Source organism: Acanthochromis polyacanthus, chromosome 7 (assembly GCF_021347895.1).
Source record: "Acanthochromis polyacanthus isolate Apoly-LR-REF ecotype Palm Island chromosome 7, KAUST_Apoly_ChrSc, whole genome shotgun sequence".
In the NCBI taxonomy this organism is placed as follows: domain Eukaryota; kingdom Metazoa; phylum Chordata; class Actinopteri; family Pomacentridae; genus Acanthochromis; species Acanthochromis polyacanthus.
In genome coordinates, this window is record NC_067119.1 from 2703889 (window position 1) to 2720431 (window position 16543).

General features: G+C 40.6%; 2 protein-coding genes across 2 annotated transcripts in view; both read left to right on the forward strand.

The window, feature by feature from the left end:
- Positions 1–3893: 3893 nt before the first annotated feature.
- LOC127534841 (GTPase IMAP family member 2-like) lies at positions 3894–5769 on the forward strand (the record flags this gene model as incomplete). The annotated part of the gene is made up of 1 exon (XM_051951105.1): positions 3894–5769. A coding segment is annotated over one exon (636 nt), but the record flags the coding sequence as incomplete, so codon positions are not given.
- A 135-nt stretch (positions 5770–5904) lies between these two features.
- LOC110946947 (GTPase IMAP family member 8-like) overlaps positions 5905–16543 on the forward strand; it is a 30819-nt gene continuing 20180 nt past the window's right edge. Inside the window, exons 1-2 of the mRNA XM_051951106.1 lie at positions 5905–7219; positions 7264–9820. Coding sequence (XP_051807066.1) covers positions 6073–7219; positions 7264–8912 — 2796 coding nt within the window. The 5' untranslated portion in view covers positions 5905–6072 and the 3' untranslated portion in view covers positions 8913–9820. The remainder of the gene's footprint in view (positions 7220–7263; positions 9821–16543) is intronic.

A 16543-nucleotide genomic window follows, 5' to 3' on the forward strand; every position in this document is an offset into this window, starting at 1 on the left:
GTGACTGTTGTTTTCTGCACTTCTGCTTTCTTAAGGCCTGGACACACAAGCCTATGAGGCCTGTACGCACACACAGAGCCTAAACAAGGATTACTTTACACAGAATCACTTCTTAAATCATTCTTCTCAATCTGAACACAATAAATCATCTGAATCATTACTTTAATCAAATCAACACTTCAAAAATGTATATATATTTCAGCAAGCATAATCATATGGTTAACTTATAATGTTTCTTCTTATGATCTTTATTTGTCTGCTTCAAAACCTTTGTTACCTTAAGGCCATAATGAGCCTGAGTGCTTTCTGAGACCTCAATCATCTGCATCTCACTTGACACAATAAAAACAGTAAATGACACAATACAATAATGTACAATAATTCTACAATAATGCGGAATGCAGAACACAATTATTTAGCAAATATTCACAAAAACATTTTTAAAAATGTGCAAAACCACCAATGACCCCCCTCACATAGGCCTCTGCCAGATGTTCCCACTTCACCTTCACTACACATCTGGGTTCACCAGGGGCCTCATTTATAAAACATTGCATGGGATCCATACTAAAAGTTTGCGTATGCCGAAAATTTGAAATAGGCGTACGCCCTTCGCCCCTGATTTGTAAAACTGTGCGTAAGCACAGCTGCACACAATTTCACACACCAGCTGGAAGATTGCGCAGGTGGATCCACCTCACATCCCGTCCACAACACACCCACATTTTACCATGAATGGTCAATGCAAAGTAACTCATGAATGTATCTGTATATAAATAAGCTGCTGATCCACGGCATTTCACGCAGTGCCGGCCTGCAGTCTTTTCCCTACACTGCTGTGTGTCAGGATGAATGAATCATGTGTTGACCCAGGCCACCCTGCCACTAAATTTGTTATGATCATGTCCGATGTACAAATAATTTGTACATTGATTGAATGTACATTGTTTCAGTTCACATGGACAAATTCATCTTCACTCGGATCCCTTACAGCTACATGAGTGCAGTCAGTTACGCCGATTACATTTGGGAAACGGGACATCGCTGCAAATTGCCGTTTAATGTTGGCCTGTTCACCCACAGTGTAAGGAAACCTGATGTATTGACTGGTCATGTTTATAATGTCATCCAAAACAGCTGGCATTATTGCGCTGAGGGATGGTTGTGATATCCCAGACCTAAAGGACATCATCTAACTGTATATCAGACCCAGATAGGATTTAGACAACAAATGTAACCTCATATATTCTTCATATAAAACACATACCTGTCGGCCAATTCCCGCTGGAAGGAGCTGATCGCCAGAAACCCCAGAGTCATCAGCTCCTGTGTCTGTACTGGGATGGCGTGGTTTCGGCGGGTGGGTCGGTCTAAGACAGGGCCCAGTTCAGCACATAGATCCAAGAGCACTGCTCTAGGGAATCTAAATCCGCTTATTAGCCAGTCATCATCATGGACCAGAAAATCTCTGTGGTCCCTAAAAACTCTCTCCATTCTGCCTACCATTAACGTGATCTTCCAGCAATGCCAGCGCATCCATTGTGCCACATTACACACGGCTGTCACCCACTATTTATCCGCTTGATCAGCGATTGGACTGATTGTCACATGCCTTTTCCAAATTAGTAATCAATCAGTGCCACTCACCGCTCTATATCATTTGAAGATGGAAGTTTGATATATGAACATAGTTCTGCAAATACAGTGGTAGGCCGAATGGCGCACTATATGAACATCTACAACAATGAGGGTTTATGATTATCCGGCTCTACAAGTCTAATATGTGATAACAATAAAGGTTTGAGATCAATCTGGCTTTAATTCACCACTTCACCCTCCGGCACTGCCGTTCCCTCTGTCTCCAAAATGTGCGTAAGCAAGCATCAAAGTTGGAGCACCGGTGCGCATATTCTCATGCCAAGTTTGTTTTTTTAAAATCACAGAGAAAGTGGCGTATGTCACTTTCTATGCAAAGGTGAAAGGCGTACGCCACTTTCTGGCCCTGTTTTGTGCGTACGCCAGCATCAAGCATCAAGGTTGGTGCACCGGTGCGCACATTCTCAAGCCAAGTTTGTTTTTATAAATCACAACCTTTGCGTAGAAAGCGGTGTACACACTTTCTAGCCCTGTTTTGTGCGTACGCATGCTCTATAAATGAGGCCCCTGATCTGTCCACCATTGGATCCAACTCACCACCAGGTGGTGATCAGTTGACAGCTCTGCTCCTCTATTCACCTGAATGTGTGTGGTACCAAGTACAGTCATGAGTCACCTTATGGCCTTATGTCTGGTGTTCGCTATGGCCAATCCATGATTAGCACAGAAGTCCAATAAAAGAACACCACTTGGATTCAGATCACTCTAGCTGTTCCACACTCCATTCCACATTTCTCCATCATTGTCCACGTGAGCATTGAAATTCTCCAGGAGAACTATGGAGTCTGCAGGCAACACTCCTTCCCAGACACCACCCAGAGAATCCAAGAAGGTTCAGTACTCTGAGCTGCTGTTCGGTGCATAAGCACAGACAACAGTCAAAGATGTCCTCTCTGCAACACTCACTGTCAGAGAGGCAACTCTCTCATTCTCCAAATATAACTCCAGCAGAGCAGCACTCAGCTGGAGCTTGTAAGTTTCCCCACATCTGCCCAGTCCCACTCACCCTGGGCAACTCCAGAAAAGGAGAAAGTCCAACCCCTCTGCAGGAGTTTGGTTCCAGAACCATTGTTGTGCATGGAGGTGAGCCCAGCTATATCTAGTTGGTAACACTCCATCTCACATACCAGCTCAAGTTCCACGTTTCCACAACTAGTCTATGCCAGACAGAGAGAGGGAAGCCTAGGTGCCTGCTCCTGTCCACTCCATGGATGGCATAGCACCTAACCTCAATGTCCAGCCTTGCAAACAGTGGGTCCACTGAGCGGTGGCTTTGTGTTGTCCTTTTGATCAAGTGTCTGCCACATGACACTTGCTGGCAAACTACCCTGCTGGGCCTGACTCAAGGATGATGCCCCAGTCTCACTACTCTAGATAAAGTGGCACCTTTGTGATTCATTAGAAATACATGAATTACCTTCTGTCTGGTCCCTCCCCTAGGACCAATATGCCTTAGAAGACCCTACCAGGGACTATTGCCCCTAACAACATAGCTCCCAGGATCACAGGATAACTCAAATCCCTCCACCATAACAAGGTGGCTATTTAGGGGGGCACTTAAATGCAGTTTCTACATAAATGTACTTTAAGTTACTTTCCATCACTTTTCAACAGATCACATCAACACCTAAAAAAAGACACATCATGTTGACTTGTCTTTTAAATGTCTACAGTGTAGGATTAGGATGACCAACTATGGAACATAGTAATTATAATTATGTAAGCTCGTAACCATCTGAAAGCTGGATTTGCATTTTTAGAACAAACCATTTGTATCTACTGAGTGAGCCAGTCGTCTTCATGGAGTCCACCATGTTCTAGCTGTCTTTACACAGCAGTCCAAAATCAACAAAACATTAACTCAGAGATTTTGTGTTGTCCTCAGCTCAGATTTTCCTATTTGCTTTGAATGGGAAGGATAGAGAGCTGCCTGTAATCTACAACCTCACAAGAAGATGCCAATAAATCCTAACCCACCTTTAAGCTGTCACCAATGTATTGACTGCAGAGTGACAATCTTAAATAGAAGACCACATATAAACAAAATGACTAAAGTTCCCAAATAACAGATGGACTTTATGGGAATTTAAAAAATGTATATGTACATGTATAGCCTGCAGATTTTTACATCAGCAGATTTTGTTACGGCTTACATGAGTAATGACTTCCTTTGTAATTGTAGTCTATCCTCTCAGATCAAAGGTTCACAGAGTTAACTTTTGTTTGTTTCCTAAATTTCAGTGTCTGAGCTGAGGGTTGTTCTGCTGGGGAGCAGCTGGTCTGAGAAGACAAAAGTGGGAAACATACTTCTGGAACAATCATTGTCCTGCAAGGAACAAAGCTCTTGTATGAGAATCAGTGGACCGATGCAGAACAAAAAAATAGCTGTCATCTACACCCCAAATCTGCCACCTCTCTCTAGCTCTATGAATGAACTAACAACATTTATAAAAGACTGTGTGAAATATTCTGCACCTGGTCCTCATATGTTCCTGCTGGTTGTACAGCCTGAAGATTTCACTGAGGGACATGGACGGAGGCTCTGCACAGTCCTTGAAAACTACAGTGATCGATCATTTGATCATTCAGTGGTGCTGATATTAACGCCCAGAGAGGAGAGTCCAGGTTGGAAGGAGAAACACATGGAGAACGGTCCCTTAAAAGACCTGAGCAGTAAATTTAGACACAAACTCTTGGTGAAAGACCTTGACCGTGTCCAGCTGCTGACATGCTTTGGTCAAATTTTAAAACGGAACAAAGGAGAACATGTGAGCTATGAAGCATTTGAAGACCCAACAGCTACTTTAGAAAGCCTGAAACAAAAGACAACACCGACTCCAATCAGAGATGCTGTTATAACTTATGGTGAGTGAAAAAAAACTATTTTCACAAGAGGATGAAAACTTTCAATACATACATGTTCCTCCTATTCTCCTACTAAATACTGCAAACTAATGTCATATTTTTACAGGGTTGCATGCAACTAAAGAAATCTCTGCTCAGTTCTCACTTTCAGGAACCAATCATTCATCTCAGGGTAAGTCAATTCATCACAAAACTAGCTCAGACAGGACACGGTCAGGTTTAATCATATATTTCTAAATGACAGGTATTTGTGTTTAGTAACAACTGCTTGAGTGATGTTCTGGAACAATCTGAGCAAGCACGACACAGACAGTCCCTGAGATCACAAACCCCAGCAGAGCCTGAGATTCACATTTAAATGAACACAGTAACAAGGACACCAGCTTAAATGGACTTGAATATTCAAAATCCAGTTTACATAGTTTTAGGGTACAACTACAAACCACCTGAGTTAGACAGTCTTGCAAAATATAAGAAAAAAAAATTCCTTTGCCTGGATTAGAAAATGTGTCTCTGAATGAGCAGTTGAGGTTTGCTGCTGTTGTGACTGGATGTTCACCACTCTGCTACATGCATACATCATCCAAAAAAACTAAATCATATTTTCCAAACCAAAGTGACACATTGAGACACATTGCTGTGCATTTGCTGCATTTTTTGTCCTTGCAGCAACATGATGTGTGAAGAATACAGCTAGCTGTTAGCTTAGCAAAAAGAGTGTAAGCAGGGGCACAGCTCAGACTGATTGATCAGGTTAATCATGAAATCTGATCAATCAGTTTCAGCCATCATCTGGTAAACCGAGAGGCCCTTCTCAGCTTACCACTGTGGAGAATTAACCCGTCCAGTAGTCCATCACACTGCACTGGGAAGCTCTCCAGAGTCTAATATGGTCCATTTTGTTGTCGCAGCAGCGCACATCAGCTAGCATGATTGTGGGAAATGCCAGACTGTGTGGATTAGTAGTTAGCCAAGCATGCACTCCCCTGCACTTGCTCTGCGACCATGACCTCTCGCAGCACTTGTGTTTTTTATGAGCGAGTGTTCATAGTAGTGAACACTGGCTCGATCAGCACACTCAGCTAGTGCTTGTTGGAGTAAAAATCTTTGTAACATCTGTTCAGAAAAAAAAGATGGCTGCAAATGTATTTCCATTTAGCTCCACTCAATGACACACATATAGACAACTGTTATGTTTTATGTTGTATTGCCTACAACAGGAACAATGTAAATTGGTTGGAGGAAGTCAAGTATAATACCATCACATTATTAACAAAATGTGGACATTGTGAGTCGCAGTAGAACTAGTTGGTACCTTCCTCCCAATTTAAAATGTGTCTGTAAAACAAACTGTTTCTATGTGATGGTTAAAAACATTAAAATAATTTTTTAGCATTTTGTCTCTCTGTTGTATCAACAGCATCTGCATTCAGGATTGTGTTGTTGGGGAAAAGTGAAGACAAAAAGACAAAACTGGGTAACCTCATCATCGGTCACCAAGGTTTCCATTACCAAATACCGGTACTTTCTCCAACCAGGCACTGTGTGGCCATGTGTGGAGACTGGGAAGGAAAATCATTAACAGTAGTGAAAACTCCAGACGTCTTCAGTCTGTCTGTGGAAACAGTGAGAGAAGCGATGAATAGATGTGTGGATCTCTGTTTTCCTGGACCAAATGTTCTGCTGCTGTTAGTGAAACCTTCAGATTTCACTGAAGAAAACAGAAAAACTCTGAAGTTCATCCTGAGTCTGTTTGGTGAAGACGCCTTCAAACACTCCATGGTCATCATAACACATGAGAATGAAAAAATGAATCTCCCTGTTAATGAACTCCTGACAGACTGTGGAGGAAGACACTACAACATGTCAGAAGATAACTATGGAACATTGATGAGGAAGATCAACAACACTGTGCATGAAAGCAAAGGAACCTTCCTCACTTTGACTGAAGAGACAAGAAGACCAAAATCTGAACCCATCAGACCTCCTCTGAACCTGGTCCTGTGTGGTAGAAGAGGAGCTGAGAAGACTTCAGCAGTCAACGCTATTCTGGGACAAAGAAAGTTTGGTGGACCTGAAGACTCATCAGAGTGTGTTAAAACCCAGGGAGAGGTGTGTGGACGTCGGGTTTCCCTGCTGGAGCTGCCTGCCTTGTATGGAAAACCTCAGGAGGCAGTGATGGAGGAATCATTCAGGTGTATCTCCCTCTGTGATCCTGAGGGCGTCCATGCCTTCATCCTGGTCCTACCTGTGGGTCCCCTCACTGATGAAGACAAGGGAGAGTTAAAGACCATCCAGAACACATTCAGCTCTAAAGTCACAGACTTCACCCTGATTCTGTTCACTGTGGAGTCAGATCCTACAGCTCCAGCTGTTGTTAACTTTATCAGACAGAACAGTGACATCCAGGAGCTCTGTCAGAGCTGTGGAGGAAGATGCATCATTTTCAACATGAAGGACAAGCAGCAGATCCCAGAGCTGCTGGATCAAGTGGACAAGATGAGACCGTCAGATCAGAAACCTCACAGCTACACAACAGGAACGTTTGCTCATGGCCAAAGGGAAAAGATTCTACAGCTAGAAGCAGTCATCACCAACCAACAGGCTGAAATCAAGAAACTGAAAAAATCTGATGTGGTCAAAGGTCAGTATTCACTGTTTTTATTTTTTGTTGTACTTGATTCTCCTAAACCCTGTTGTACAATAAGTTCATACTTTAAATAACTCTGTTTGGTTTCATAGCTGATGAAGAGCAGCAGAGCTCAGAGAGTCTCAGGATTGTTCTGATCGGGAAGACTGGCAGTGGAAAGAGTTCTTCAGGAAACACCATTCTGGGGAGAAAAGAGTTCACAGCCAAATCCAGTCAAACTTCAGTCACCAAACTTTGTCAGAAGTCAGTGGGTGAAGTGGACGGACGTCCTGTTGTCGTGGTCGATACTCCTGGACTGTTTGACACAGAGTTGTCTAATGAAGAAGTAAATGAAGAGATGGTGAAATGCATCAGTCTTCTGTCTCCAGGACCACATGTCTTCCTGCTGGTGTTACAGATCGGCAGATTCACACCAGAGGAGAAGGAGGCACTGAAACTCATCAAAGAAGGTTTTGGGAAGAATTCAGAAAAGTTCACCATCATTCTTTTCACAAAAGGAGATTCACTGCAGGAAGATGAGCAGTCCATTGAAGAATACCTTGAAGAAGAATGTGACGATTCTTTCAAGAAGCTGATCTCTGACTGTGGAGGAAGATACCACGTGTTTAATAACCGCATTAAACAAAACCGAACACAAGTCAGTGAACTGATAACAAAGATCGACTCCATGGTGAAGAAAAATGGAGGAAGCTGCTTCACCAACGAGATGCTGCAAGAAGCTGAAGCTGCGATACAGAAAGAAATGAAGAAAATCTTAAAAGAGAAGGAAGAAGAGATGAAGAGAAAGATGGAGGAGCTGGAAAGAAAACATGAGGAAGAAAAGGAAGAAATGAAAAGAAGAATAGAAGAACAGATAACAGAAATTGAAGAGGAGAGAAATGTGAGAGAAAAGCAACTCAAGGAAAAGGAAGAAAATATCAAGAAAGAGCGTGATGAGAGAAAGAAAGAACAAGAGAAAAGACAAGAAGACGACAGGATGAGGAAAAGACAGGACGAAGTTCAACGACAAGAGTGGCAACAGAAACTTGAAGATTTAGAGAAAATGATCAAATCAGAATCTAAAGAAAAAGAAAGCATTGATAAGGAGCTGGTGGAGAGTAGAGAGGAAATGAGAACGGAGCGAGAGGCCTGGGAGAAGGAAAGGAAAGAATGGTGGGACAAAAGATATCAAGATGCTCAGCTGAGCAGAGAGAGGGAGAAAACAAAACTCAAAAAGCTCCAAGAAGAATATGAGCAGGAAAAAGAAGAAAATGAGCACAAAAGAAAAGAAGAAGACCAAAACAGAAGAGAACAAGAGGAGAGAGAGAGGAAAGAATTCGAGGAAGGTTACAAGAAAAACATGGAGGAGATGAAGAAGAAATATGAAGAAGAAGCAAGAAAACAAGCCGAAGAGTTCAATGAGTTCAAAGAGAAATACAGCAAAGACTTTGAAGCTCTGATAGAAAAACATAAAGAGGAACTGAAGGATCTGAGCAAAAAGCATGTAGCAGAAATACAACAGAAACAAGGAGACTACAATCTGTTAGAGGACCTGGCAAGCCACAAAGAAAAGGAACTCAAAAAAGAAATAGAGAGAAAAGAGAATGAAAAAGAAGACGTAGTTAAAGAAAAAACAAACTTAGAAGATGAAATGAAGAAGAAAGAAAAACAACTTAAAGAACTGAAGGACTTGAAGAAAAAGCAAGAACAAGAAATAAAGGATTGGAAGAAGAAAAATGACAAGAAATGTACGATCTGCTGATGATCCTTCCACTGCTGGAGCTCTCAGTTTCCTTCAGTCATCGTTCAATGTGATGCTACAGATGTCATCACTGAACTCCACCATGTTCTCCTTCATGGTCTCCTTCAGTGTCTGTTGACCTGTGGTCAGTGATTTATATCAGGACCAGGATTTTGGTTTTTATTGGAGCAGCTCGGTGCTGTCGGAGTTCAAATTATTTTTGCGCTGGTTTTTGGATACAGGCAAGTTTTTGTTTGAGGAAATTCTGCAGTTCTAGTAATGTTTCCTTAGGTTCTTACAATGTTCTTCTTCAATGCACAACATTCTCCAAAGATGTTCTAACAATGTTTTTGAGAACACTGTTTTTGCTCCAATGTTCTTCCAATGTTTTCCAAATGTTGTATTCAGAACATCCTTCTTTTGTTTCATGGAACACTGTAGGAATGTTTATAGAACAGTGTTTCCTCAACAACATTCCTGAAACATCCTCAGAATACTGGATCTGTGGTCATTTGCTTAGAATTCATTTATATTGCTACAGGAACGTTTGATAAAATGATCCCAGGACTCAACATCTGGCAGACATTGTTTAATGTTGTTTTCAGAACGTTCTTCTTTTGTTATTGTAGATCTTTATGTTGTAATTCACATTTTTTGAAATGACAAATCTCCGTAAAGTTTTCTTTGAACATTAGAGCTTTCAGTTGATGTTAGCTGATATTTTACCAATATTCCCTGCTAGCTGGGTGTGGTTTTCATTTATACATTAGCAGTTTTTATATGAATAGTGTGAAAATAATATTTGGTTATCACTGATTTATCCGCATATTGAGCACAGACTTTTAAACACCTAATTATCGATTGTCAGATCACGACTACAGGAGGTCCTCGGTTTACGACGTCCTTCACCTACAGCATTTCATTGTTATGTGGAACTAGTTGGTGAGCAGAGCAGAGGAATATATCGTCACATGGCGCTATCAGACGGCTTTGTTTACATTCTCCGGTTGTACTCCACCTTGGATTGTGCTACATTCACTAACTTTTTGTCCTTCATTATGGCTCCCAGCGTAAGTCAGACTCTTCTGATGCTTCAAAGAAAAGGAAAACCATCTCTATGGAAGTGAAATTAGACAGAATAAAACGCTCAGAAAAGGGCAAAACACCAACGAATATCAGCATTATTAGATCAAGTTGTAAAAACGGTGCCACATATTCTGTTATCTTCTTGTGAAATGATTCATACATGCATTAAAGTCATTGGTATTCATGACTTTTCCAAAGAACTGATCAATAATATGATGCACGTAACGCCGCAGTTCTGACTTAAGGAGAAAATCTACTTACATCGATCCGTAGGAACAGAACTCTGACGTAAAACGAGGACCCCCTGTAGATTTTGTGTAACTTGTTTATAATCATGTTTGTCCAATCAGCATTGAACTTATTCAACAACAACCTTTCATTTTTCAGACACTGATTCTTTGCATGTGGTATACATTTATGTTCTTATGGTTGAAGGTTTTATTTGTTCTACATTTAAAAATGTTGTCAGTTACTATGGTTCCAGGACTCCTTTGAATCCATAGAAAACAAAGTATAAAATCCTGTAATTCTCAGTAATGTGTAATCTGAAATGAAAGGGTGAAAACGTAACTCATGAATAATCTAAAATTAAAGAGTGAAAGTGTTTGATGGATGACTGTTCTTTTCAATTGTTATTATTAATCTTGTCAAGTTTAAAAACATGATTTTATGTGAACAATTCAGCTTCCTGTTGAGACTTTTTCAGACTGTAAAATACAATCAGTACCAGAGTTCTACAATCAGGAAAACTGCTCCCACTAGCATTAATTGTGTTTTAATCTGGATTAGACTGGATTCTGAATCACAGTACAGTCATTTGTTTAGGTCAAAAGAAAAATTAAAAGAGAAAAAGAAATATGTGACGATGATTTCTTTTATAATGAAGATTATAGCTTTACTGTTATATTTACAACTAAAAATAAACGTCATGCAAACTTAAAGCTCTTTGAACTGAGCTAAAAGTGAATCAGACTTTAAGGTTGTGGGTCTTCCACTTCAGTGTATTTCAGCCTGTTGTATTTCCATTCATGTGTCTGCTGTGTCTCTATGGTTCATGCTAACGTTGCACTTTCCACCTCTGCTGGAGAGATTCAGGGAAACAAGGACAAAGCAGCATGAATCAGAGTAAAAGGCTGGAGCTCCCTGCAGCTTTCCACTGACAGACTTTTACTACAATCGTTTTAAACTGGAGGAGCACGCTCACTTTCAGTCACCGATACACTAATATGGAAGATACCTACTGATACACAAACAAACACAACAGAAATATTGAGCTCTAAATGACACAAACACATGAGAAGTGCAATTATTAATAAATATTAATGAACGCAGATCATTTGAAGGACCAACAACAACACGTCTATCTTTGCCCTGTTTCTCTCTGGAGCTGACTTGAATTTGTCTTCAGGTGTCCAGAACACAGTAAGTAAGAACATGGTGGTGCTGATTCTGACCCGTGAAAGACCCTTGAAAAGCTACGTTTCTGAACACAACTCAGACTTTGAAAGCTACATGAAGAGAACATTCCAGGATAAGACAACATATAAACAATCCACTTATGACCAAAAATCTCTGAAATTAATGTGGTGAAGCAGCAAACAACTGAAGAACAACAAAGACAATCTACAGTCTGGCTCTGACTCTTTTACTGAAGTTTCTGCTCACAGCTGTCTGAGTCCCCCCCCCCCCCCGGACCTCTTCAACAGAGTCTTGGTTGGTACTAAAAATTATGACAACACAACAAACCTTTGAACTTGTACACTGTATTTAATAATTACTCACATACAGTATACTGCTGAAGTGGAATCACTGCAACGCAAATACACACTCACACTACAACTTCAAAACAATTTTGAAAATTACAATATATTACAGTTTTATCGCTAATTACACTACTACTACTATTATTATTACCATTACTACTAGGCTACTACTACTATTATTATTATGTAGCACTACATTGTAGTCTTCTTTACCCATTCATACACACACACGCTTTAGACACCAGCTCATAGAGTTGATTACAATTCAGACCATAAAAAAATCCTTTTCCAAACATTTTACCTGTCAAACACACATTAAGACCATCAGAAAAAATATAATATGCAGATGGATATGGAGCTAGAACAGTCTCATAATTCAGAAGAATTCACAAATGTAAACTGGTATTAATACAAAAATGTCTTTCACCACATAAATATTTTTTGATGCACACAAAAACCTTTGCCTTTTTGTAAAAAAGTAAAAACAATCCCCAAATAAATTAAGAAAGTTCACAAATGTATTTCTGCATTCACAAACTGCTTTTGTGTGTGAATCTTTTTTGAGACTCCCCTGCTGTCGTCTCAATTCACAAATGCATTTTTTTCAACACGGAAGTTTCTGGAGCCAATCAGATGTCTCCCTCCTTTCAGCCAATCACAAAAACTCAACCCACGTGGGGGTGGGTGTACTGTTCAGCCAATCATATGAACGCGTCCGCACAGCGTTACACTTGACCGGCTCATTGGCCTGAAGAGCGAAGCTGCCCATCGACACGTCCCTGAGAGCGGCGTGCCTATGGCGACACAAGGCTAGTCGGGTCAAAATTTCAGTTTTGTCCATTGGTGTGTACGGGGCGAAAACAAAAAAAAATGTCCTCATCTTCTAAAACTAGTGAAGAATTCCAAAGGTTTGTCACTTCTGAACTCTTTAACCTCTTAAGCCCGGTCGGCCCATGGGTGGGCCAAAGAAATCCCAGCGTTTTTTTTCTGAAAAATATGGCCAGGGCTTAAGAGGTTAAGGCCTCTTAGTTTGTGGTTCTGGAGCCGATCCAGCCAAACCTGGCAGCAGCAGACACCAATAAAACAGACCTCTGACCTGATATTTAGCAGTAAAACCTGGAACAAGATAAAAGCAGAAGGTGAATTTGGTAATATTCATTTTACATCCTGATCCAGATCTGTCACAAACTGTCACTAATTTTCCTTTTTTGGAATCGATCATGAATGTTTCCATCAGAGGGCTGCAGCATGAAACAAGTCGGACATTTCCAGGATTTCTCTGTTAGAACTAAAACCCCAATCAGAGAGGAGATGTGTCATGAGGACACCTGCTGGTAGAGAAGTGGTACTGCAGGAGGTTCACATATTTTTCTCCTTCAGTGACTCAGAATGCAGCTGCACATTAGAGCTCTGAAACTTTAAACTTCAGACATTCCAACTTAAATCAGGTTTATAAAGCACATGATCCACACACCTGACTCCTCCACCTCATCAACGAGATGCCTGGGACAAAGAAAGGAAGGAGTTCTATGAAGGAATCCATCAGTAACTTTGCCAGCAAGTTGATTTCTCGCGATATTTGTGAGTTCACAAATCTCTCAAGAAACCATCTTGCTCCGCTCCCGCTTTCACTGTTCGTACAGAGCCAAGTTGGCACGGGCCAATCACACAGCAGTATTCGTGTGTGGGGCGGGATATCCGGGTGTGAAGACGACACCAAGAGCCAGTAGATCAAAACAAACACAGCAACGGAGGACAACGATCGTGTAGATGCTGCTATTAAGTCAGTTTTAGCTGAATCTCCTATCACTTCTTTGAAGAAAGAACAACGAGAGGCTCTGGATGGTAAAGATATTTGTGCTTTTTTACCTACGGGTTTTGGTCAGAGTTTAATCTACCAATTGGCTCCGCTCGTTGTGAAGATCCCGCGATTGGCTAAAAACAAACCTGTCAGAGGCGGGACATACTGTTGCATTGTCCAATCCGTGCCTCTTTCCTCCAAACGGATTTACATGGAGCGGTCCCAGATTGATATTGTGGAGTACTATCAAGTTCTACACAATTATTAATCTGGCTATTGCCAGGTTAATCCATCAGGAGGGCCGAGAGGTTCTGGAGGAGGAGAGGACCAGAAACAGGAAGCTGCAAGAAGAGGAAGAAATTAGAGATAGACCGATATGGGTTTTTCAGGACCGATACCGATACCGATTATTAGTAGTTAGAGGAGGCCGATAACCGATATTTGGAGCCGATATTCATTTGCAGTAAAAGTGTAAAAATTGGCGTAAAAAAATTGAATAATGCAAACACTGAACTTCATTGAAATGCCTAAAGCATGTTTATTGAATGACACAAATATAAAATAATAGCTCCAGAAGTGCCTGAATTTCCGAGACTCAGAAACATCTCTTATAAAGTGGAGTAAAAGGTTAAATAAATAGCTCTCTGAAATTTTTCCACAGAAAATACAGTAAAATTTAAATATAACTACAATGACTTGTCTTTGTTTTAAGTTCAAACACAACAAAAATACAGGGAGTTCTCAGGCTCAGCAGCACCTCTTGTAAAGTTAAATAAAAACTTAAATAATAGCTCCCTGAATTATTTTCACAGTAAATAAAGTAAAATTTCAATACAACTGAAATGACTTATCTTTTTTTAAAACTTCAAACAAAAACAAAAAGTGCAGGAGTTCTCAGGCTCAGCATTATCTCTAGTAAATGCAAATAAAAACTTAAATAATAGCTCCCTGAATTTTTTCACAATAAAGTAAAAGTTCAATATAACTGAAATAATTTAACTTTGTTTTAACTTCAAACAAAAAGTGCAGGAGTTCTCAGGCTCAGCAGTATCTCTACTAAATGTAAATAAAAACTTGCTTCCAGAGGTTTTATAAAGTAATATCATTTCTGAATTTTACTCTCTCATCTTCCCGTTCATTTTCAGATCATAGGACCAGAAAGCTCATAGCAACGTTAGTAGTCGTGAGTTGTAGAGTTGTTCACGTGACTTTAACTACATACTATTCTCCACATTACATACCGTGATTTCCAGACTATTGAGCGCACCTGAATATAAGGATCCGAATATTCAGATCTCAAAATAAATACGTGCAGTAGCTCTGTTTACTTCTTTGACCGACAGATCGATTGCCTTTAACTTAAAAGCTAAATCATATGCATTCCTTCGTGTGTTTTCCATGATGAAGGTGTGTGCATGAAGCACAAAATGACTGATCTGAACAATTTAGCGTGAGTGCGTTTGATTTAATTCGAACAGTTTCATTGGTCAACTGTGACCAGTTCGGTAAATTAATTCTGATGAGGATAAACGTATTGACGGCATGAAGCTGGCCCGTAGAAATCTATACATTAGCCACATCGTTGTATAAGCTGTAGGGTTCGAAGCGTGAGAAAAAGTAACGGCTTACTGTCCGGAAAGTACGGTGTATTTTCCCCATTGCTAATACATAGTCTGCAGAGCGTTTAGAGTCAGATCGACGAACTAATTTTATGGTAAAAGCTAAGCAGCCTCCACCTTAGCACTCCCTAAAACAAGTGAACTGAGTTTTTTATGCACTCTCTCTTAATCACACACACATGCTTTTCTATCATGGACTGTTTCCATCTCGATATTATCAGCAGTCTTCAGCTGCAGTCAATTCCAGCCATTTTCAGCACAAAAAAATCGCTAATATTCTATTTGTAAATAAAAATATGACGAGAAATACAGGGAAAATTGTACGCGCATCGCGAGGTGCATTTCCTTGAAAACGACTGATTCGTGGATTATATACCGACTTCAAGACATGTTTTGGACAAAATAGTTTACTGGCTTGTTTTGTCTGGACGTCCAAGGTTGGATTATGGCCGTTTTTTGTGGAATATTTTCATCTGTGTGTAATAATGAACCCAGAAATGTGAGTCACGCTGTGTGCGTTAAAGCCGTGTACAGAGAACGGACGGATGGATATTTGTTTTTGTCGGACAAATGTGTTTTTCTCACCCGCTGTGGTAATCACATCTGAAAGTGGTTTATACCGGCAGATTCATGAGACTAAGCTTTCCATCGGCGTATAGTGTTTATATAATCGCGTTTGCAGTTTCAGACATTTAGCAAATTGCTTATGCAGATCTCAAAGTGTACCGCGGGTGGGACACTGAAGGTGTGTGGGACGTAATACGAGTTAGCAGAGCTGCCGCTAAGGTTTACTCTGCTCTTACGTTATTCTGCTGCTCACTGCAACGTTAGTAGTAGTTGTGAGATGCAGAGTACTGGGATGTTTATTACAATTTCGGAGGAGCTTTCTGCATTTACCTTTGACACGTGTTTTCTGTCCGGAGCTTCTCACACAAGAAAACTTTTCCTCTCACTCTCCAGTGTGTGTGAGGTCAGCTTCTTCTTCGGAGGCTCTGCCTCTGCCGCTTAACCAATCAGAGGAGGGGGGGAATAGTGCAGGAGACAGCAGGCAAGAGAGAGAGAGGCGCGGCTGCATCTGAGCCGAAATAATCCAGTTTTAAATTGATTTCTTCATATCGGCCGGTCGGATTAAAAAAGGCCGATGCACGTCAAATTTCCAAATATCGGTGCCGATAATCGGCCCGACCGATAATCAGTCGATCTCTAGAAGAAATGGATGTATTCTGTGTTTGGTTTTCTTTTTGTTATTTTCTCGTCTCTGTTTTATCTGTTCCTGAGCGGTGGCCTCACGTAGTCACAGGCAGCGGTTCAGAGAAAACTCACATTAAATCTAAAGACTTCACTGCAGAACTCTGAGTTACAAACTGGAGCCAAATATAACTC